The 23385-nt window shown below is 50.2% G+C and overlaps 1 protein-coding gene across 11 annotated transcripts in view; it reads left to right on the top strand.

Annotated features, from left to right (window-relative positions):
* The window catches only part of DIP2A (disco interacting protein 2 homolog A), a 95970-nt gene that overhangs the window by 35959 nt on the left and 36626 nt on the right, over positions 1-23385 (top strand). For all 11 annotated transcript variants that reach the window (XR_014298796.1, XR_014298797.1, XR_014298798.1 and 8 more), the window contains 8 exons: positions 925-1053; positions 9119-9238; positions 10653-10850; positions 17641-17732; positions 20669-20779; positions 21957-22080; positions 22360-22469; positions 22867-22969. Coding sequence is in view for 8 of the 11 variants with exons in the window: in XM_082683243.1 (XP_082539369.1) it covers positions 925-1053; positions 9119-9238; positions 10653-10850; positions 17641-17732; positions 20669-20779; positions 21957-22080; positions 22360-22469; positions 22867-22969 (987 nt within the window). In the remaining 3 variants the exon portion in view is untranslated. The remainder of the gene's footprint in view (positions 1-924; positions 1054-9118; positions 9239-10652; positions 10851-17640; positions 17733-20668; positions 20780-21956; positions 22081-22359; positions 22470-22866; positions 22970-23385) is intronic.

The raw sequence follows: 23385 nt of genomic DNA, 5'->3' as shown, positions 1-23385 counted from the left end.
GCAGAGGGACAGCGGGTTGGCCCCACCGGCCCTGGTGCAGATGCTCGCGCTCAGGAGCCTCAGTCAGCCGGCGCTGTCCAGACGCCTGTGCCGCGTGGTCCAGATTAAACCCCAGGATGTGCGTGTGGACAATGGGAGGAGTGACTTCAAATATTTTCGCCATCTAATGTCATTTGTTTTTGACTGTGACGTTAATACTTGTGCGCCTGGCACTTGCCTGAGGTCCCCGGATGGGGAGACGTGTTCATCTCTCAGTGGGGATCGTTTTTATGTTCGTAGGCTTGTTCTGTGAAGCCTGCAGAAGTCTTGTATTTTTGTGACGTCCAGCATACTGTTTTGGGGAGTAGGGGATAGTTTTTAGAAGCCTGGCTGTGTTTTTCATAATACAATGAAAATGGTCCAATGACAGCTGATTTAAAATGCGTCTCTCCTTTGTTCAAATTCCTTTTTAAAAGAAAAAGAGTTTTTTCATTTACCTGAGAGAGAGACAGAGAGCATGAGCACAGAGGGAGGGAGAAGCAGGCTTCCCGCTGAGCAGGGCCAACACGGGTCTTGAGCCCAGCACCCTGGGATCACGACCCCAGCTGAAGGCAGAGGCTTTATGGACGGAGCTGCCCAGGCGCCCGTCACCGAGACATCTAACTGCAGTTTACTCGTGCCTGTCAAGGCAGCATCGTCCGAGGTTCCGGCCAATACCCCTTGAGAAGCAGCAGCCCATGTGCTCACAGGTGTCCATAGGCTGTGCCTGGGACCTCCGAGTGCACAGGGTCCCCGTGTGTCTTGCCCCACCAGAAGGACCAAACGAATCCCGTTCCGTGCTTAGAGCTCAGCCAGTGAGGCTCTCGGTGAACAGGATTTCAGGAGCGACTCTGGCTTCTTTTGAATCAAGAGCCACTTTCATGTGCGTGTGTTTTTCCAAAGCAGGTGTGCACTCCGCCCCTCCTGACGTCACCACGGGCCTCGTGGAGCCTTCACACCGTGAGCGTCCGCAGCTGGCTTCGGTGCGAGGGGTCGCTCGGGGCTGCAGCGGGAGCGTCCTGGAAACGGCCGGTGGTGAGCATGCCTCTCTCTGTCCTGCAGCGTCCTCGGCCCTTCTCTTCAGGCACAGAACACGGCTCTGGGGCTTTGGCTTTAGCAAACCTGAGCCGCCGTGAGCCGTAATTCTTCGCTGTGTGTGCATGGAGGTGGGTGTGGACGGGCGCGTGAGCACAGACTGCACGTGGGGAGAGGCCGTCAGCGCGTCTCCGGCATCGGTCCCGTGGGGAGCATGGAGAGCAGCGGGGAGAAAGCCTCCACCTGTAAACCGGATGCCAGAGGGGTCTGGGTCTACACAGCAGAAGGGAAACGAGAGGCCACGGGTGGGCTCTTCATGGCCGGCTCCTTGGGGCCTCCAGGAGAGGGTGCCCTGCCTGTGACGGCCGGGCCGGGCCCCCACGTTCTCCGTGCCCGCAGCCCGAGACCTGCGCTCGGCAGCACGCCTGCTTTCTGACCTGCAGGCCCCAAGGCCAACGAGATCCTCAGTGCTCTCCTTCATACTGTTTCCTTTGGAGACGGTTTCCGGGGTCTTCTGTCAGTATCACGCCAAGTTTTCTTTTTAATATCAAGTGTATCAGATTAGAATGGCAAAGTGTTCCGGAGGATCTTAGATTGAAGGTTTTAACGTGTATTTTGCTATTCCCAAGCAGTAGATCAAATTTTGTCAAGGTCTTTTAGCTCCTTGTCCAGATGCAACGGGAAAATCCTGAGTCAGCATGAAGCAGGCTTTCCATTGGTTAGATAGATTTTTAAAAATTTGATCATATTTATTTTATTCTATTTTTTTGGTGGCTTTTTAAGAAATTTTTAAAATGTAAATTCAATTAATTAGCATATAACGTATTATTATTTAGAAAAGTAAGAGCTTAGTTAAGGTGTAACTGACTCATAATAAATGACACATATTTAAAGTGTCGATTTTACACGTTTTAAGACGTGTGTACACCTGTGGAACCATCTCTGTGATCAAGATTGAACACGTCCATCTTCCCCTCCTCCCCACCCAGCACTGCCGCACCCCCCGGATAGATAAATAAAGAAATAAAAAAAGAAAGAAAACAAACCTTGGGGCGACGGGTGGCTCAGTCGGTTAGGTTCTGACTCTTGATTCTGGCTCACGTCACGATCGCAGGGTGGTGAGAGCGAGCCCCGTGTGGGGCCTGCGCTCAGGACGGAGCTGTTTGGGATTCTCCCTCCCTCTCCCGCTCTCCCTCCCCCTGCCTTGCTTGCAGGCTCTCTCTTTCTACCCCCTCAAATAAACAAGTCCTTTAAAAAGAAGAGATAGTGAACACATCCAGCACTCCTCAGGGTGTCCCAGGAATGTAAAACCTCCCTTCTGCCCTTTGTGCTTCCTTCAGTCTTCAGGCAACCCCCGATTTACTTCCTGACACTGTGAATTAGTTTGCATTTTCTGGAATTTCATAGAGATAGAATCATGCAGCATTTACCTTAGACGGTCTGGCTTCTGCTGCTCTGCGGAGGCACCGAGATTCACGCAGTGTCTTGGATACATCGAGTGTTTGTTCCTCTTACCGGCAAGGGGTGTTCCCTCCGACGCCTGTGCCGTCCACTCATGGCGTTGGGTTGCCTCCGGGGCTTGGCTATTACAAACGAGGCGGCTGCAACATTCTTACAGCGGTCTTGGGGGTCAATGGCTCCGAAGAGAATGGCTGCATCATAGAGTAGGGTTATGCTCAACTTTCTTTTTTTTAAAGATTTTATTTATTTATTTGACAGACAGAGATCACAAGTAGGCAGAGAGGCAGATGGAGAGAGAGGGGGAAGCAGGCTCGCTGCTGAGCAGAGAGCCCGATGCGGGGCTCGATCCCAGGACCCTGAGATCATGACCTGAGCCGAAGGAAGAGCTTAACCCACTGAGCCCCCCAGGCGCCCCTCCTTTTCTAATTTCTTGAGGTGGAATCTTAGATCACTGAATTTAGATTTTTCTTGTTTCCTAATGAAAGTATTTAGGGGCACCTGGGTAGCTCAGCTGGTTAAGGTAGCTACCTGGGTAGCTCAGCTGATTTCATCTCAGATCACGATCGGAGGGTCAGGGATTGAGCTCTACGTCAGGTTCCATGCTGGGTGTGGAGCTCGGTTAAGATTTTCTGTCTCCCCCCAACCAAAAAAAAGGTATTTAAAGCTTTAAATAGCCTTCTAACTGCTGTTTTAGCATCCCACGTGTTTTGATACATTCTTTTCCTTTTAATATTCAATTCTAGATATTTTCTAATTTCCCTCATGCTTTCCATTTTGACCCTGATTTATTTAGAACTGTGTTGTTTAATTTCAGCAGATTTCCAAATATTTCAGGTGTATTTCTCTTACTGTATTATGTACTTCAACTTCTTCTAAATATAATGAAACTTTTTAATGACCCAGTGCATGGTCTATTTTGGGTATATAATGCTGTTGGGTAGTTTTTCTGTAAATGAAAGTTATATCCATTTGCTTTAGTTTGAGTCTTCTCTCTCCTTACTGATTTTCTTTGTACCTTTTCTATAACTTGCTGAGAGGGATATTGAATTTCTAACCATAACTGTGGATTTTTCTGTTTGTTTAGAACTGTCAGTTTTTGTTTTGTGTATTTCGGAGTTCTGTTATTAGGCGCTTACATACATATTTAAGATTGTTCTGCCTTGACGCAGTGGCCCCTTGATCACTGTAAAGTTATCCTTTGTGATCTTTCTTATTCTACAGTGTTCCATGTCTGGTATTATTACGGCTGCCTTCAGCTCTGTGATGATACACGTTACATGGCAAATCTTTTTAGCCTTTTACTTTCACCCTACCTGGGCCTTTGAAGTTAAAATGTGTTTCTTATGATTAGGATTTTATTCATTCTTGTATTTTTCTTTAAGCAGAGAATCATTTACTTCATTGGAGTGTTTGGACCATTTATAGCCAGGTTTTTTGTTTGTTTGTTTATTTTTTAAGTATGCTCCACACTCAGCACGGAGCCCCGTGGGAGCCTGAGTTCATGACCCTGAGATCAAGACCCAAGATGAGGTCACGAGTTGGATTCTTCACTGCCCGAGGCACCAGGCGCCCTCTAGTCTGTTTTAAGATTTTATTTTAATTAATTTACTTACTTGAGAGAGTAGGGGTGGTGTGGGCAGAGGGGCAGAGGTAGAAGGAGAATCTCAAACAGACTCCACGCTGAGCATGTGACCAGATGGTGGGGGTCCATCCCACAGCCCCGAGATCATGACCCGAACTGAAACCAGCCTTGGGTGCTCAACTAAGCCACCAGGCACTCCCCGTAGCACATCGCAGTTAGGCTTAGGTTGGGTGCACATCTATGCTCCTGCCCTCTCTTCTCTGTTTGACTCTTCTGTTAATTTTACTCCTTTTCCTGTTTTCTTTTAACTTACATTTTAATCTTTATCTACTTTTTTTTAGTGGTTACTGTAGAACTTACAGTATGCATCTTTACCTCACGTCTGTATGCCTTCACATAATATTATAACTACCTCAATGTAGCAAAGATTTTTTTTTTTGAAGATTTTTATTTATTTGACAGAGAGGCACAAGTAGGCAGAGAGGCAGGCAGAGAGAGAGGGGGAAGCAGGCTCCCCGCTGAGCAGAGAGCCCGATGTGGGGCTCGATCCCAGGACCCTGAGATCATGACCTGAGCCGAAGGCAGAGGCTTAACCCACTGAGCCACCCAGGCAGCCCCAAAGATGGGTTTTTTAAATAAGTGTTATAGTGACCATTGGAAAGCTTGCTGGGAAAAGTTAAACTCAGATCCTATTCCACTGAAAAGGCAAAACTCCAAAAGAATCAGGCATCTAAATATGAGAAATGAAGAGTAAAATTTTAAGAATTGGTGAATTTTCTTCAACCCAGTTATAAGTAAAGACTTTCTAAATTTAGCTAAAAATCTACATGCAATAAAAGCAAAGGTACATGAATTTGACTATGTGAAACTAAAAAAATTCTTTACATGGCAAAATATCCCCATTTAGAGTCATGAGAATCGACAAATTAGGAGAAAGTATTCACAGCGTGTGTGATAGGTAAAGCTCTGATGTTTCTAAAAGACTTTTTTGAAAAAGATTTTATTCCTCATTTGAGAGAGAGCGCTGCATGTGCCTGAGTCGGGTAGGGGAGAGGCCGGGGGAGAAGCAGACTCCCCACTGAGCAGGGAGCTCGATGCAGGGCTTTTTCTCAAGACCCTGGGATCATGACCTGAGCTGGAGGCAGACTTTTAAAAGTAGGAAAAGATCCAAAATCATACGGATTGCCAGTCAGCCGGTTATGGTATGTGGGTTGGTATCCCGCGTCGGTAGGTGCCGTGTCGTCAGGGACATAGCCTCACCCCTCCTTCCAGTGTCCTCTTTGCTGCTTTTGCCCCGGAATGGCCGAGTAGGGTAGTTGCAACCAGATGCCGTGCTCGCTGCCCAGAATGTTTCCCATCCAGCCCTGTAAGAAAAGTTTGCCAACTCCTAGTACAGGAAAATGGGCAGAAGTTAGGAACAGCCTGTTCATAAGAAGATGTAAAAATAGTTCTTGAACATCATGTTCAGGCTTTTTTGAAATTAGAGCAATATGCTATTGGTGGGAATGCAAAAGAGTTAAACCTCTTTGGAAGAGAAATTGGTAAAATATATAGAGGTGCTTCTGTTTGGGTCCAGGAGTGCCAATGTGGAACTGTACTCGGAACACGGATTTCCAAAAGTCAGGAATGCGCGTGTGCAAGGTAGTTCTTTGCACACTACTTATAATTTCAAAACATCGGAAACTCCCTAACTCTCCACACCTCACAAACTGGCAGAACAAACCTAGTCTATTCTCACTGTGGAGTACAATGCAGCCGTCAAAAATAGGGAGGAAAAAAATCGGGAGAAAGCTCTTTATGACTTGGAATAAGGTGTTTTTCCAGGAGATGTTGATAAGTGGAAAAGTAAAAAGTAAAAGAGCGGTTATGATCCGCCTCCTTGTGTGTGAGAACCAGGGAGCGTAACAAAGCGTGTGTCTGTATCGGAGGGGCCCTGGGGGCCAAACGAAAGGGAGGAAGCGATGAGGTTGGTCGCCCCCAGAGGTGGGTGGGTGGGTCGGAGGCGGAGTGACGCAGGAGGGAGTGACATTCCTTGAGTCTGTCTTCATAGTTCTGACTTTGAGAAGTTCGTTCATGGAACACAACACCCAAAGCATAAACCTGAAGGACGGGAAGAGGGTGAAAACCCCGAAACGGAAAGCAAGTGGGAGCGAGCCCAGTCGCATCCCCATGAAGTGCCGCAGCCACATGTGGGGGTGGGGAGAGGGGACGGAAGCTGAGCTAAGAACACGGTGTCGGTCTCTGCACCTGCGGTCTGGGCGAGCTTGGGTGTGAACAGCAAAGAAATCTTGAACTCTTGCTTGTAGGTTCGAATGCGTAGAGCAGCTTGGAGACTATTTTACATACATGATGGTGTTGGGCAAAGGTATTGACGTTGCTGGGACCCGGGGTTCTTACTGTGGAAGAGAGGGTGTCCGGGTGAGAGCAGGGAAGGCCAGAAGAACCCTGTGGGGAAGATCGGGATTGGAAGAATAGGTCTGGACGTGTGCGTCCTAGGATCTAAATATGCCTCTGTTCCTACTGTGTGGCACACATCCAGTGACGTGCAGGGGTGTGTGTGTGTGTGTGTGTGTGTGTCTGTGACCACACGTGTGTGTACATACGTAGTACACTTTCTCGGCTCTGTATTCTGAAAGCAGTAAAGACTGCAGCAGTGGTGAGTGCACACGGTGTGGAGATCTCGGTCTTGGGCGTCTGTCCCATTCAGAGGACCAGGGCTCCTTCAGGAAGCAGCTAATTCCGGGGCTGAGGCAGGACAGCGTAGCATGACTGAAACATGACAGAACGTGTAGCTTGAAACAAGTGATGGGTCCTGTCACCTGTCGACTTGCACAGGATTCCGCTGGCTAAATCGGAGACAATTTGTGCGTCAAAATAGTTAACCATAATGCCTTTTTTTAAAAAAAGATTTATTTATATGGGCGCGTGGGTGGCTCAGTGGGTTAAAGCCTCTGCTTTCGGCTCAGGTCATGGTCTCAGGGTCCTGGGATTGAGCCCTGCATCGGGCTCTCTGCTCAGCGGGGAGCCTGCTTGCTCCTCTCTCTCTGCCTGTCTCTCTGCCTACTTGTGATCTCTGTCTGTCGAATAAATAAATAAGTAAAAATCTTAAAAAAAAAAAGATTGATTTATTTGACAGAGTGGGGAGGGGCAGAGGGAGAGAATCTGAAGCAGACTCCCCGCTAAGCACGTGGCTCAGCCCGGGGCTCGATCTCACGACCCTGAGATCATGACCTGAGCTGAAATCAAGAGTCAGATGCTTAACCAGCTGAGCCCCCCGACGCTCCAGACCCGCGATGCTTTATAACCATCAAGCAGTCACTCAGTCATTCCTGATGACTGATTGATAGATGGACAGATAGAGAACAGGGTGCTGAGTGTCCCTGGGTACAGGTCAATGGGGTGCTCGTGTTGGGGCATAATTTGCAGCCATAGCAGTACAAACGGCTTCTGACAAGAATGACCCGATGGGTTGTTAAAGCAGGCAGAAGGCTCTGTGAGGGTCTGGGTGTTTGCGGCATCGTGAAGTGACCCCTCACACATTGCATGTCAGTTGCTGGAGAAGACGTGGTGACGATGCAGTGAGGAACGCAGGCAGCGTTTGGGCGAGGAAGATCTGTCTCCTTGAGGGTAGGTGGGCGGCCCGTAGACTGGGACGTGCTATTCGGTGGTGTGTCAGCCAGGACCACAGCACCTGAATTAAATCATGACAAAACTTCAAGCAAACTCCGAATGAGGTGTGTTCTACTTTATTAACAAACAAAACAAGACTGTATTCTTTCAAAATGTTAATGTCATAAAGGATGAAGAATGTTCCAGATCAATGGAGACTAGATTGGTGATGACCCAGTACGGTGCTTGGTTTGGGACTGGGACTGGCTCCAAACCAGAGCGGGGGCGTTGCTGTGGAAGGGCGTCAGGGTGCCGGCCGCCATGCTTGCGGCTGGACGGTGGGCTGTGTCTCCGGCTCGGGGCCCTGCCCACCTGTCCTCCACGGCTGTGTCTCCGGCTCGGGGCCCTGCCCACCTGTCCTCCACGGCTGTGTCTCCGGCTCGGGGCCCTGCCCACCTGTCCTCCACGGCTGTGTCTCCGGCTCGGGGCCCTGCCCACCTGTCCTCCACGGCTGTGTCTCCGGCTCGGGGCCCTGCCCACCTGTCCTCCACGGCTGTGTCTCTCCGGCTCCTGCGTGTGGGCACGTCCCTGCGTGTTTTCCCCCGGCAGGTGGTGAGCTGCCTTTCTGCGGGCTCTCCATCTGCCGGAATGTTCCTGCTGGATAATCACTCCGGACACCCAAGAACTTCCAGTGTATGTGGCTTAAATCTCTTGATATTTACTTTGAAGATTTAAAAAATATTTATTAATCCATTTAAAAATAGCAACAAGAAACTTACCACATCTTCACACAAGTTGCACGTATTTATGAAAGAATTTCTTTTTTTTTTAAAGATCTTATTTATTTATTTGAGGGAGACAGAGAGAGCATGAGAGGGGAGGTCAGAGGGAGAAGCCGGCTCCCCGTGGAGCTGAGAGCCCGAGGCGGGACTCGATCCCGGGACTCCGGGATCGTGATCTGAGCCGAAAGCAATTGCCCAACCAACTGAGCCCCCCAGGTGCCCTATGAAATAATTTCTAAAACAAAGATGTGGCCCAGAGAATGGGCTTGTTTTCTGCGTTGCCGGTGTCCCTCGGGGCCGGCGGGGGGGCGGGGAGCAGGCCCCACCGCGTTCTCAGTCTGTTGTGCCTCCCGCATCGTGCGGTCCCTGGAAGACGCGCTGGCCCTGGGAGGAGGGAGGCGCGGTGACACCCCACACGCCCCGCGAACCCCCTCGAAGGGTCTCGGGGCCACTTCAAAGACCACTAGCTTAGCAAGCTTCCGGTTCCCGGAAGGCCTCCAGGGACCGTTTGCTCAGCGAGTGGGTGAGTCCCGGCCGGTGCTGGCGGCCTCGGTGGCTGAAGCCCGCCTCCGCGTCCTGTCGCAGAGGGCTGGCGAGAGCTCCGGCCTCAGCGCTCCTCTTCCCGCGGCAGGTGTCCCCGTGAGCAGCAGGGTGTCCTCCAAAATCCAGCAGCTTCTCAACACCCTGAAGAGGCCGAAGCGCCCTCCGCTGAAGGAGTTCTTCGTGGATGACCTTGAGGAGCTGTTGGAAGGTGAGCGTCCCAGGCGGGCTCTGGGGTCGGACAGGGTGGCTCTCCTCGCAGGCCTCCGGGCAGCTACGGCGTGTGGGGTCCCGCGGGGACGCTGCAGCACAAGCAGGCCGCCCTCCGTCTGCCTGCGGCCCTGGGGTCACGGTGCGCCGCGTCCCGTGAACGGGGAGAAAACGCGTCTCTCGGGATGAAGGGGCTTCATGTTTCCCTGCGCCGCCGGTCCGGGGCTTGGTACTTGAGACCCCTAAGGGTTTGTTGTCGTTACATTATTTCAGTTTTTTCCGAGTCAGCTCCTTGCTCACCTGGGTTTGAACTCATGACCCTGAGATTGAGAGTCCCGCGCTCCACCAACCGAGCCAGCCAGGCTCCCTATTATTTCCTTTTTTATTCAAACTTTAAATCTGAAATGCTTGTCTTCCCATGCTTTTAAAGTATATTTTTAGTGTGGTTTTGGCTCTTTTCCAGAAATTCAGTCTCGTTTATGAGTGAGATGTATATTCAGGAAAAAAGAATATAGATCTATTTTTAAAAGAAAATTAGCAGGAAACAGAAGTCTAACCTGTAGGAAGGGAACAGAAATAAAGCTAGTACGAGGTCCGAGAGTGTAATTGTATTAGAGCTGCGGGGCGCGTGGCCGGCTGGCTGCCCCTCCTGCCTCTCCTGTACAGCATTACTGCCCCCGAGACTGCTGCCCAGTGTCCCCTCCTCACTGAGGGTTAGACACGACTTGTAGGGCACTGTTTTCCCCTTCGTAATCAGACGACGCCTTTCAGATTCAGAGCTCAGTGGTGGAAACGGTCTTTCTTGCACTTGGGTAGACGCTGGTTATGTAGCATTGGAGACGTAATCAATTTTACTTTATTTTTTTCTTTCTACATGGTGATGGTTGTTTTGAGTGCCCAAACTGAGATGGTGATTCTACTCACTTTTATCCTTTATAAATGGGACTCGTGCCTGCCCCTCGGGTGTCGTCATCGGCATCAGCCCACGCACCGCTGCTGTTCTGGGGATTGTCCTGTGAGGTCGCAGTTAGAGTCCAGCATTATCCATGACGAATCTCCGTCTGTCCTTTGGTCTGCTGCTCTGTGACTATTAGAGCGATAAGGAAATCGAAACAAGTTATTTGAGCCTTCTTACAGTTAGTGGTTTTTTTTAAAGACTTTATTTATTTATTCGACAGGCAGAGAGAGAGGGAGACAGAGAGAGAGGGAGAAGCAGGCTCCCCGCTGAGCAGAGAGCCTGATGCGGGGCTCGATCCCAGGACCCTGGGATCATGGCCTGAGCCGAAAGCAGAGGCTTAAGCCACTGAGCCACCCAGGTGCCCCAACAGTTGGTCTTTTTAAAGAGGATGCTTAAAAACAGGGTGTATGTATTATACTTTAAAATGCTGATTTCTTAATTTCAACTTTGCTTATAGTGCAGCAGCCGGACCCAAATCAGCCGAAGCCCGAGGGAAGCCAGATGGTGCTGCTGAAAGGGGAGCCTCTGGCCGTGGGGGTTCCCTGGCCCCCGTCCCTGCTGGCTGTCTTGCAGCGGTGGGGTACGACGCAGCCCAAAGCCCCCTGTCTGACTGCCTTGGACGCGGCCGGGAAAGCCGTCTACACTCTCACCTACGGCAAGTATCGAAAGCGGTCGGGGTCTGGGTTAGCTGTAAAATGTTGGGTGTCGCGTAGCATGACCTAGAGCTTCATGAACAAGCTAGAGAAACCAACACAGCCGTCAGAACAGCAACATCGCCTCACTCCAGGTGCCCCTCCTGGACCGCTGCCGCTTCCTCCCCGCAGAGGAGGTGACCAGCCACTGCTCTGGTGTCGGGGGTCACACCCAAATATGCCTCTCTGAACAGTGGCATATAGATCTGTCTCATTTTGAGCTCTGTGTGAATGGAATCCTACACTATGTATTTTTTGTGTTTGGCATCTTTTGGTTCCATATCACGTTTTCACATAACACAAATCATAAGCATCTGGCTTGATGCAGTCACGGAGTGAATGTACTCGTCTTAGCCTCGAGCATTTCCAGGTCCCCAGGCCCCTGCGTCCCTTCCAGCTATAGACCCTCCCACTGATGGTTGACCGTTCTGAGCCTGAGCACCTCTGGCTTTCCCCGATCCAAGTTTTATGTAAAGGGAATTAGGCAAAAGGTGTTGCGTGTCTGCATCGCATTGTGCAGCTTTGTTCACAAGGCTCGGCCGTGGCGTCGTGCGGTACTCAGTGGTCGGTGTGTGTGTTGTGTGATCGTGCGGAGAAGCCGATGGACGTTCCCACTGGGGCTATAGCGTATGGTGCTGTCACGAACGTTCTTCGGGGGTCTCTTTGTGGAGCATAAAGGTACACGTGTGGGAGCCGCGTCTGGCTTAGGACACACAGTGACACAGTGTCCGGACCATGCGTGCGGACTAAGCCTTGTTCCCATCCGTGGCAGCACTTGCTGTTCTCTGTCTGTTTCAGTTTAGCTGTCCCGGAGGCGTGTGGTGGAGTCGGGTTAGGGTGGTAATTTGTCTGCGTGTCTCTGATTCCGGATGATACTCTGTGAGTTTATTGGCTGTTTGAATACCCTCTTTTGTGTACTGCCCAAATCCTGGGCTCATTTCTCTATTTATTTGCTGATGTTTTCTTCTTCGTGTGTTTCAGATGCGTGTCTTTTGTCACATGTTTTGCAAATGTCTTCTTCTGCTCCGCGGACCTCTAACTCTTTTATCTGCGGCTTGAGATAAATGCGAAGTCTTACTCTAGTTCGATTTATCTAGTTTTCCCCCTTTATTTTAGTGGGTTTTTGTCCTGTTAGCCAAACCTAAGGTCACAAAGATACTCTCCTACTTTTTCTTTTAAAAACTTGGTTTGCTTTTCATGTTCTGCATCTTCAGTTTTGTTTGTGTGGTGGGACCCTGCAATCCTTTTCTTCCCTTGTGAGTGTCTAATTGACCGAGTACCGGCCGCTGAAGAGGCAGTCCTTCCCCCGGGCACGTCGGGTGAGAAGACATGTGGGTCTGCGGCTGCCCTCATGCTCGTTTGTCCTTCTGTCATGCTCTGTCGTCCGTCCGTCCTCCCTGAACGGCTACGGCTCTGTGAGTCCTGGTGTCGGGTATAGATGCCGTTCGGCTCTGTGATTGTTCCTTAGGGTTTTCTGGACGGTTCTCGTCTCTTTGCATTTCTGAGCATCTTTAGAATCAGTTCGTCAGTGTCCAGAGCGGTTCCCGCTGGGATATTGACTGGCCCTGCACGGATTCTGTAGTTACACGGGAGGAGAAGTGATGCTGTTACAGTTACACGGTCTTTGTTCGGGACTGTGCAGTGCTGCCCCGTCTCAAGGCTCGCTTCAGTTTCTCTCGTTAACGGTTTATACTTTTCAGTACAGAACTCAGAGCTTCTTTCCTCCGAGCTTGAGTACAGTACAGAGCTCCTTTCATTGGATTCATTCCTGTTGTAAGGGAATGATTTAAAACTTCTCCCCGCTGATTTGTTGCTTGTATGTAGAAGTGCAATTGAGTATTTAAATGATGATTTTTTAAAAAAAAGATTGCATTTATTTATTTGAGAGAGAGTGAGAGCGGGAGAGAGAGCACAAGCAGGGGAGCAGCAGAGGCAGAGGGAGAAGCAGACCCCCACTGAGCAGGGAGCCCAACGCAGAACTTGAACCAGGACCAGAGTCATTACCAGAGTCCAAGGCAGAGGCTTAACAAGCTGAGCCTCTGCGATGCCCCAAATGGTGATTTTGTATCTAATAATCTCATTCAATTAACTTACTAATACTTTTTCTCTTTATTAATTAGTAGTTTGTTCGTATATTTTGGGACTATCCAGTGTTCAAATCACATCATCTATGAACAAAGACAGTGTGATTTTGGCCTCCCCAGTCCTTGCCTCGCTGCAGAGCGAGAGCCGGCGGCCCCATGCCGGGGAGCGGACCTGCTCGCTGTCTTGACTGCGGAGCTTCGGGTCGCAAAGTATGATGTTGGCTGTAGTCTGTTTGCTTGTTTGGGGTAGAAATTCTTTCTCAGGTTAAGAAAGTTCCCTTCCATTCCTAGTTTACTAGAAGTTGTTTTTTTTTTTTTTAAATCATGGATGGCTCTGAATTTTATTAGACACTTTTTTTGCTCCTTCTAGATGATCATATCTTTCTCTCTCCTCCCCACCTAATTTGATGAACTACTTGGTTCATTTTCAAATGTTAAGCCGCCCTTTCATTCCTAGAATAAATCCCACTTGGCCATGATATCTCTTTAACAAATGTCTGAATTGGATTCAGTCAGTACGTTGTTTAAGATCTTGGCATCTGTGCCCATTAGCTCAGTCCATAGTTCCTCAGAAAGGAGCTCGCTGCCCGCTGTGAGCCGCACGGACTGCTGCCAGCCCACCTGCTGGGTTCAGGTCTCTGACACCCTTCTGGAGCTTTGAGTCCACGTATACCTGTGTAGCTTTAATGTTCTTCTATTTTGTATTCTTTTCTATATATTTGATTGACCCTTGAGCAATGGAGGGTTAGGGGTGCTGACTCTTACAGAGTTGAAAATCAAAGTATAAGTTTTGACTCCCCCAAAACTAACTACTACTAGTCAGCTGTTGATCAGAAGGCTTACTGATAACATAAACAATTAACACTTATCTTATATGTTGTTTTTATTACATATCATATTCATATAATAAAGTAAGCTAGAGAAAAGAACCTGTTCCTAAGAAAGTCTTAGGAAGAGAAGATACATTTACAGTACTGTTACCGTGCTTACCCAAAAACCCACAGGTAAGTGGACCTGCATTGCTCAAGGGTTGTCTGTACTTCAGTTTGGAGATTTTAAAATTTTCCTTTATTCAAATTCTCTAATCCTGTCTTCTGAAATTTTTATTCTATCATGAAATTCCTGATGAGTTCTTAATTTTGATATTCTGTATTTTGGTTCCTGTCCTAAGTTTCTAGGACAGTTCTTTATCATTCCACGGATCGTCTTTGTCTTTCACATCATTTCCTGGAACGCACATATCCTTGTGTGTCGGGGAGTTTCCGTCAGCCGGCTCCAGGTCGGGTCCCCTGTGGGCCTGTTGCTGTTGTGTGTACTTGCTCTTGGTTTTAGTTTAGAGAATTTGCCTTTGGAATGCCTGGTACCTTTTGGATCGAATGTTGGGCAGTGTAAAGAATTATGGAGGTTCCATGATGCCGTTCCTCCTTCGCTCTGTGTGGCGGGTGGCATGGGGGCTGGTCCCACGGAGGCAGTCGGGGCTGGCTCAGCCCACCCCTGAGCGCCAGGCTGTCCTCCTCCGCAGTTCCCCACCGTGGCTTCTGTCTCACGTGCTACCCAAGGACTCCACTTGGCTTCTCAGAGGCTTTCCACATGGCTTTCCAGACCCTGCTGCTCGCAGCCCCAGGACTGGGTAGATTTCCCGAGGGGAGGCTGGTCGTGCCGGCGTGGCTCCCGGCACCCCCAGAGGCTCGGCTGTCGTCTTGACGCCTCAGTGGCAGCCGTCCGTGGATGTGAGTCCAGGAGATAGTCTGTCTGCCGCGGGGGCCAGAGCCCTACTGACCCCCCGGCTGTGCACGGTCAGCTCGCCTTCCCAAGGGGTTTCCCTCTGGAACCCTAACTCTTCTCGTTGTCTTTGCTAGGTGATTTCTGCATTTACCCAGGTTTTAAATTGTTTCAGGTGGGAGCCCTGGCCTGTTCAGAGGCAGTCTTTTACCATCATGCTTTTGTGCTTTTTTTATGAGCCGTAGCTCCTTCATTTCTGTCTAAGGAGGAATAGATCAGAATTTACCATTTATATTGGTTGTCATGTTCCTATCCAGTTTGGGCTCTTACAGTGCTGGCAGGAATGTTCTGGGCTGTGCCGCCTGGTTCACGAGCAGGCAGTTTTGCAGGGTCTGTACCTTGGAGTGGACGTCCTGGGTCTGGGATTACGCGCATCTCCGCATTTATCAGATAATGCCAAGCTTCCCCAGTTTACACTTGCCGGGTCAGTGTCAGCCCCACCTGCTCCCTGTCCAGCCGGTGGCTACTCTGCTGAGACTATGGTAGGAGTATTTTGGTGTTAATTTGCATTTTCCTGATGAAAAAGTCGATTGACCTCTTTTCCTGTTTTTTTTTAATCCTTGGGGTTTTCTTTTATGTTAAGTACTATTGAATCTCTCGTGCATTTTTTTTTAAAAGATTTTATTTATTTATTTGACAGACAGAGATCACAAGCAGGCAGAGAGGCAGGCAGAGAGAGAGGAGGAAGCAGGCTCCCCGCTGAGCAGAGAGCCCGATGCAGGGCTCGATCCCAGGACCCTGAGATCATGACCTGAGCTGAAGGAAGATGCTTAACCCACTGAGCCACCCAGGCGCCCCCTTGTGCGTTTTTTAGGTAGGGTTATTTGTGGGACTTCTTGGTATGTTCTGGATACCAGTCCTGGACAGTGACATGTGCTGCTGGTGTCCCCCACTGTGGGCTGTCCCCATCCGCTGCTGACCACGAGCTTAGTGAGCAGAAGTTCCACCCAACCTCACCTTCCTTTTGCTCATGGCCCGTGCTTCTGGAGTTCTCCGTAAGGACTCTCCCTGGGCCACGATCCTAAAGCTATTCTGTTGTCTTGCAATAGCTCTGCTGTTTGCCGTTGACATTTAGATCTACCAAATGCTGGGAATGAGTCTTGTGTACGGTGTGGAGATGGGTCCCAGGGTCTTCCTTTCAGGACGGCTAGCTGTCTGTCCCAGGGCCGCCCCGCTTCTCCAGGGCACCTGTGTCACACAGGGAATTGCTCACACGTGGTGGGGCTGTTACGGTTCTTTGTTTTATCCCGTTGAGTTATATGCTGCCCTATGCCAGCAGCAACTTCCGGAATGACTGTGGCTCTGTGGTCAGTCTGACAGAGATTGACGGTGCGCGGTCCTGTCAGTTGCCGGCGATGCTAACAGTGTCTGCCCTTTCTCTCCGCCCTCCCCTCACGGCACTGACTGCGGCTCTCGGTGAACAGGCAGATGTCCCCGCTTGTTTCTGCTGCCCCAGGGGAAGCTTTACGATCTGACCATTAATTCTCATATTCCTATAGGACTTTTAAAGATGGGGTTTATTACATTGAGGAAATTTCCTTTCATTCTGAATTCAGATCATTTAAAATCCTGATTGATTGTTAAATTGTTTTACCTCTTTTCACCTTTGTTAATGTGACATATTATGTTGATTTTCTGTTAAAACTTTTTGCGTTCTTTTTTTTAAAGATTTATTTATTTATTTGAGAGAGAAAAAGAGTGTGTGAGAGTGGGGGGGGGAAGGGGGGGGCAGAAGCAGAGAGGGAGGGTCTTCAAGCGCACTCCCCACTGAGCGTGGAGCCCTAGGCGGGCCTCTGTCTCACCACCCCGAGATCATGACCTGAGCCCAAACCAAGTGTCAGATGCTGAACCCATGAGCCACCCAGGCGCCCCAAAGCTTTTTGCAGTCTTCAGATAAACTGACTTGGTTTTTGTGCATAGACAAAGGCAACAGTGTTTTGGGTTGAATATTTTTTTTGTCACTGATTTCTCAGGTCTCACAGTTCACTTAGGTCATAATGTCACACCCAAGTTAGTTTCATTTACGGTGAAGTCTGGGCACGACTCAGGGGGTGTGGCTGCTCAGACTGCACGAGGTTCTTCCCTGAACTTGTCGCTTCCCTGGTGCTGCGTAGGTGCGTGGGAGGCTGCTTCGGGTGTTGGGGATGGACTCGGGCTTCTCTGTTGTCCGACCCCGTGGCCGCCCCACCTCGTTCTCCGTCCCCAGAAGCCTTTAGTCTTCCTTCCCCTCCCTTTGTTCATCTCCACCTTCCTCAGAGACACTGTCCTTGTTGAGAGCTGGCGGCTGGGCTCTGCCCCTGAGACCGCGAGCCGGAGGGGGCGTGTGCTGGGCAGAACCTGCCGGGGCTGGGGGCTGCGTCCTGGAGGGCCGGCGGCTCTGGATGGTATTCTCTTGGGTGAAAACTGGAGACGGACAAAGGACCCACTTACGAATTATAAAGGTTAAATGAATTCTGCGCCACTCATAATAAGGGATGCAGTGAGAGATGTTTAATGCCATGAGAATGCATTCAAAATGAAGTGTTGGCTGAAAAAAGCGAAGTGAAGTTTGCTCCAGATTCTTGAAAACTTCACGTACGCGCATGTGTGCATGTGTGTGTATATACATAACTGAAAGAATGCTGACTTTTTCTGTTTTCTATGTTGTAAATATCGTGTAATAAATTCCTCTTCTATTTTTGTATTAAAAATAAATCTATAAGTTAATTTTAAGAGAAAACTATGATGTTCATTACAGCATTGTGCAAAATAGTTATCAGTTGGAAACGTACCTGAATTTCCAATAATAGAGTGATGGGACATTATGGGGTATTGTGAATGCTACGTTAAAATGTTAATTATTAGTTTCTTTAATTTTACATTGCTTAGTATTTTTATTTTATTTTAGGCAAACTTTGGAGTCGGAGTTTAAAACTAGCTTATACTCTACTTAATAAACTGACTAATAAGAATGAACCACTACTTAAACCCGGAGACAGAGTAAGTAACTAGAATATAAGTTATTGGAGTGAGCAAAAACAAACTCTAAAAATATGTCTCATTGAAATCAGTTTTCTGTCAGTTGGTTCGACTTACAGCATTAATGCACGGGATTTAAAGTCAGCACAGAATCCTGCTAAACACGGACAAAGTCTGTGATGACGCACAGGATGGTTCTTTCGTTTCTTCACGGACTCCTCAACGTCTCTCCTCTGAGTTCATATCAGTTCCTCTTCGTAGAAATAATATTGATAAATAGTAGGTCCTCAAAGCGTAGGTTTTAGGAGAAAATGTTGATCTTACTTGGAAATTCCCTATTCCTCTCGTCCCTGGGGCCAGGCAGCCCCCGTGACCTCACGCTCAGGTAGAACATGACGGGGGCTAGAGGCTTATTTGTTCCGTGTGCTGCTACATTGCCCGGCATTGTGGCATCACCCACGTGGGGCCATTTAAATTAACCACGAATAAATAAAGAATTTAGTTCCTCAGTCACCCAAGCCGTGTTTCAAGGACTCGTGAACCCCATGTGGCTGATTCCTACCCCATCTGTTAGCTCGGAGATCGAACATTCCCGTCATCATAGGAGGTTCTGTTCCTGAGCACGGCCCTGGGTGAACTGACCCAGGCGGGAGGAATGTCCCAGATGGAGGGCAGGACCCTCAGCAGGGAGACCCCGTAGTGACACGGCTGCTGCGGTCAGATCACCCCACAGTGAAACCGCGCTTCGGGCAGCTGCCCGAGGGTCCACGTTTTAGAAAGAACCACTCCCCAAGGACATTTGAAGAACGTGAAAGAAAACAACAAACAAGCAAAGAAAAGAAAAACAAGGAAAGTGGAAGGTGGTGGGAGGGGCAGAGGAGGAGGAAACGCGTGGAGGAAAGTCACACGCAGAAGAGGATCTTTTAAATCCCTGGAAAACTAAAACACTGCCCTGTAAGTCCAGACGAGACGCTTGTGGGGAGGCTAAGAGATGGGCAGGACAGAGGGTGCAGGCCGGTGCCTTGGTCACGAAGGTCCGGCGTTCAGCTGGTAGGAGTTCCGGGGGAGAGGCCGGAGAAGAGAGGATTTTAAACCGAGGCAGCAGCGCCCGTCAGCACCCTGAGCCGGCGAGCGAGAGCACCCGCAGCGCAGCTCCCTGCCTACTGAGCAGGACCCCCGTGCAGAAAGGGGCCCCCCAGCTTCTGGGGGGGAGGGGGCAGAGCGAGCCACAGCACAGGGCGGCCGCGGGGGACGGAGGGCCCAGGCCGGGGTGCACCGCTGGGCATCTGGTGAGACTTAGGCCGGCCTGACTGGTTGGTTACTCAGTAGATACCTTCGGAAGGTCTTGTACAGCCGGCGGAGCATTTTAGAGCAGATTGGCGGCGGATATGTGGAAAGCCTAGCAAGTAGAGGGGGCGGTAGCTGGTACCGGCAGCAGACAGGAGCTCGGCGCTGAAAGTGACAACGGCCCGAGAATGGGGCTTTAGACCCAGCCTGTGAGAGTTCCTGCTTTCTGTTGTGCTTTAAATGACTCTAAGAATCACTGATTTATTTTTCTTGAAGATTCCTGCTAGGACAGAGACTTCCAGATACTCTCCTGGACTCCAGAGTGAGTCCCGTAGTTGGGTTCATTAGGGAGGTTGACAGGAATCACAGTGACTGAGCTAGATGGGGTGTGGGTGTTCAGTTCATCGTCCTGGAGTAAACGGCGCTTGTAAAAGTGGACGGACACGAGCGCTGGGAACAGATTCTCTAGCGGTGCTTCTACGCCCAACGTCTAGTCTCAAGGCTGTGGGTCACAGTTCTGGTGCAATCACTAATACCAACTTTTAAAGGAGAGCTTTGCCCTTTTCAACAGATTAACTTGTTGTTAGGAACTGGATTTCCGGACCTCCAGGAGAGAGTATAGGGTTAGCCATCAAGTAGTTCTTAGTAGCCGTTGTTTGTGCTCTCCAGGGCCCAGTGTTAACATCTGCCATCCTGACTTGTCACTTACGGTTTTGGGCACACCTATCACAGTATTTGGGGCTCATAAAAATCTTGTTCCATAAATAGCTTTTAATTTTGCCCAGTTTGTAAGAAACGGTCGAGAAAGGCAGCAGTGCCGAGAGCAGGCCGTCCGTCTACAACCGTAGGAAATCAGATCGATACGAAGAATAGAGCAGTGGAAGCATTACTTTTAAAACTCTTGAGAGCACATGGGAAAGGAAGATGTAAGATATTTTGAAGAGGTTGCCTTGGGGAATGAGGAAGGGTGGCTGAGCTTGGGGTGTTGTTTGCATCAGTACTTACGGTTTATCTTAAAGTACGTGTTTTTAAAGCGTGTTTGATAAAAACAAAAGTGTAAGATGAATGAGACAGAGCATGTAACTTAAACAGGGGCAGCACAGGGCCAGGGAGGCGAGCCGGGGGCTCTGCGGGAGGGTCAGCAGTGGGGGGTCTCAGCCGAGGGGTCCGGGGTCCTCCACTTCCCCGTCAGCACACTGAGGTCTTGAGTGAAGATCTGTTCGACAAAAATGTTGGTGTTAGGATTTTACCTTCTGGAAGATATTCTGGGTATGATCTGGTTCTGTGCCCACTCTTCCTGCTGCTGTGCGTGTTTCCGCCTGGGCTGACGGGTGTGGGTGGTGTGTCCCAGACAGGCGGCAGGCGTGGAGCCGGGTCTCCTTCCCACACCAGACTCGTGCTGGACTGCCGTGAGGGGCAAACACTCTAAATTATTCGGTGGGTTCTAGAACAGAGACCTCAACCCGAAAACTATTTATGAAAAGTTACATGGTTGAGGAAATTTAAGAACCAAGAATTAACCCCCCAAATTACATTTTCTGAACTAAATTGGAAAAGCTGTAAGATGGTCTAAAATGTCCACATTCCGTCTAGTCAGCAGGGGCTCTAAGCTTTGAGATGACCGCATCGTTCGCGGGTGGACTTCATGGTTTTCCTTCATGCTGGTGCAGGTGGCCCTGGTGTTTCCGAACAGCGACCCCGTGATGTTCATGGTGGCGTTCTATGGGTGTCTCCTGGCAGAGCTGGTTCCCGTTCCCATAGAAGTGCCGTTAACAAGAAAGGTAGTTAACTCGCTGGGGCCCATGGGGCTCTGGTCCTGTGAGGGCCTCTTGGGAAGCTGAGTGTAGACTCACCGCGTCTCAGGCCGCCTTCCTGGCAGCTGGGCGCTGTTCTGAGTGAGGAGAGGGCTGCAGGCAGGCCAGGCCGGGGGGCAGTGGGCTGAGCTCCGCGGGCAAGTGTCTTGCTGTGGGAGGGGCTTCAGAAGCTGTGGATGGAGCTGTTATGTCACCTTTGTGAACTTTCCAGGACAGAGGGTGCACCTTTTCTCCTCGGATGGCTAGAACTAACGATTGGACCGGATTTTGTTAAGTTGCCTCTCAAAGCCAGACTCTTATCAATAATAATTTCCATGTCCTGGGAGTGAGAAAATCACAATGTGACATACTGGAGCTCCTTCTCAGGGACAGTTGTGAATATGCAAGATGAGAATTTGCTTGCTTTTCTGTCTGCACAAGCGGTTCTTGTTACTGACCCATGATTAATGCGGGGACTCGCTAATATTGTAGGGAGCTGTTACGTTTCAAGTATAGATGCCGGTAATCTGATTACGAAAAAAGATAATTATTTTAGGAGTAGACAAGGTGTGTGTTTTAGAAAATAGAGTTTTCTACCCTATCAGTGTTCAGGTAGTGAAAGTGAGTATTTCCGGCAGCAAATACCCGAGAATCCCAAAAGTGAAGTTTGAAATAAAACCAGTGCCTCCCAGAGGATAATATATGATGAATAGATGTTTGAATACAGAGATTATTCAGAAAAAGCCAGAGATTTGTCAAACTTGAAGGAAGAAAGTGATAAGACGTTACTGAGGGACGTGTATAAAAGAAGTGTCGACTGGAAGGGAATGTGCATTTTTTGTGGGAAACAAGTCACTGTGTTAAAGGCTGCTCCCCCCATTTATCTGTAAATTTTAAACGTGACTCAAGTGGAAATTTCCATGCTGTAATTTTTGTAGTTGATTAAAATGCCACTAAATGTCATTTGCAAGAGAACACTGAGGCATTAGCCCATTATCCAGAACTTTCTATTTTATTTTCACCAAAATACAGTCTCTGCCCGTATAGGGTTCCGTTGTAGCGGCTGGTGAGGGTGAGTCAAGGTGGAGGGCCCGGCTCTCGCGTGAGGGCCTGAGCGGGGCCGGGCCCCGGGGCCGCCCGTGAGCACCTCACCGTGCTTCTACAGGACGCTGGCAGCCAGCAGGTGGGCTTCCTGCTGGGCAGCTGCGGTGTCACCCTGGCCCTGACCACGGACGCCTGTCAGAAAGGCCTGCCCAAGGCCCAGACCGGAGAGGTGGCTACGTTCAGAGGTAGGCGCCTGGGGGCCCTGAGAGGAGCGGTCTCCAGCGGGAGCGAGGTCCTCCTGGGTGGGTGTGCGTCTTGCTGCCCAGCCCCGCGGTTCAGAGTCTAGGCCTGCGTGGTCGCTGGCCAGAGGCACCGACTGAACCGAAGCTCGATCAGGACAAGGGGAGCGGGACGGAGACGCGTGTTCCCCGGGTGGCAGGAGCCGGTGGCTGTGAGGTGGGTGGCTGGGCCCTGAGGCCGCTGACCACTCTGCTGGGCCGGGGGCCCTGTCTGCCCCCTCGCAGGATGGCCCCCGCTCTCCTGGCTGGTGATCGACGGGAAGCACCTGACCAAGCCCCCCAAAGACTGGCAGCCGCAGGCGCAGGACGCCCGGGCTGGGACCGCCTATATCGAGGTAATGGCCTCGTCTGACCCAGAGCACGGGGAAGCGGCCCCCACGGGCTCAGCTCTTGCTCCTGGTCGGAGTGCACGCCGGAACTTAGCCTTCTGTTTGACCTTCACCCTGGAGACAGCCAGGGTCGTAGGGGAACTCATGCAGGTGTGGTCTTACCCCTACTTGATTGTCTCTCGCCGCCTGCCCCAGGGGCGTCGGCAGTCATGGGGAGCCTGCGTGCACTGTTGTGCCCGGGCGCTTACCGCAGGGGTGCCCCAGCTTCCTCTGCGGGTGTCACCCCAAGAGTCACGGCATAACGTGTGCTTCCGTGGTTAGTGAAGGACGGTCCGCGTCTTTGTAACTTCCGTCAGCCCAGAACCATCCGTAATGGATTTTTTTTTTTCTTGAAATCTTTCAGTACAAAACCAGCAAAGAAGGCAGCACGGTGGGGGTCACGGTGACCCACGCGTGCCTGCTGGCCCACTGCCAGGCTCTGACGCAGGCTTGTGGCTACTCAGAAGGTAAGGGCGTGCAGGCCCCTGGGGACTGGCCGAGCGCCGGTGCGGACTTCTCGCCCAGCTGGGGCCCAGGCTGGCGTGCTTAGGGCCGTCTGCTTGTGCTGGGTGCGAGGGGCTGGTTCACCCAGGCAGCCCCACTTGGGTTCCTTCCAGGATGTTCGTGTATGTTGATGGTGGGTGAGAGTCATCTACCACTGTGCCTGGTGGGCTGGTTCTGTCCGGGACGTAGCTCCGGGGAGGTGTGTTCTGCACAAAAAAATGGAAAACCATCTTAACAGACCCACTTTTGTATGGCTGTTTTCTGTGACTGGTTTCGATGTGAACTGTCGTGCTTGCAGACACACAAACGGAATCTTGAAAGTTAGCGGTTTTCTGTTGGTGGCACGTAGGTAGCACCGTCCCCCACTGACTGTTAAATA

The sequence above is a fragment of the Mustela nivalis genome (assembly GCF_964662115.1).
Source record: "Mustela nivalis genome assembly, chromosome: 1".
NCBI classification, from domain to species: Eukaryota; Metazoa; Chordata; class Mammalia; order Carnivora; family Mustelidae; genus Mustela; species Mustela nivalis.
This window is presented reverse-complemented; position numbering and strand designations above follow the sequence as displayed.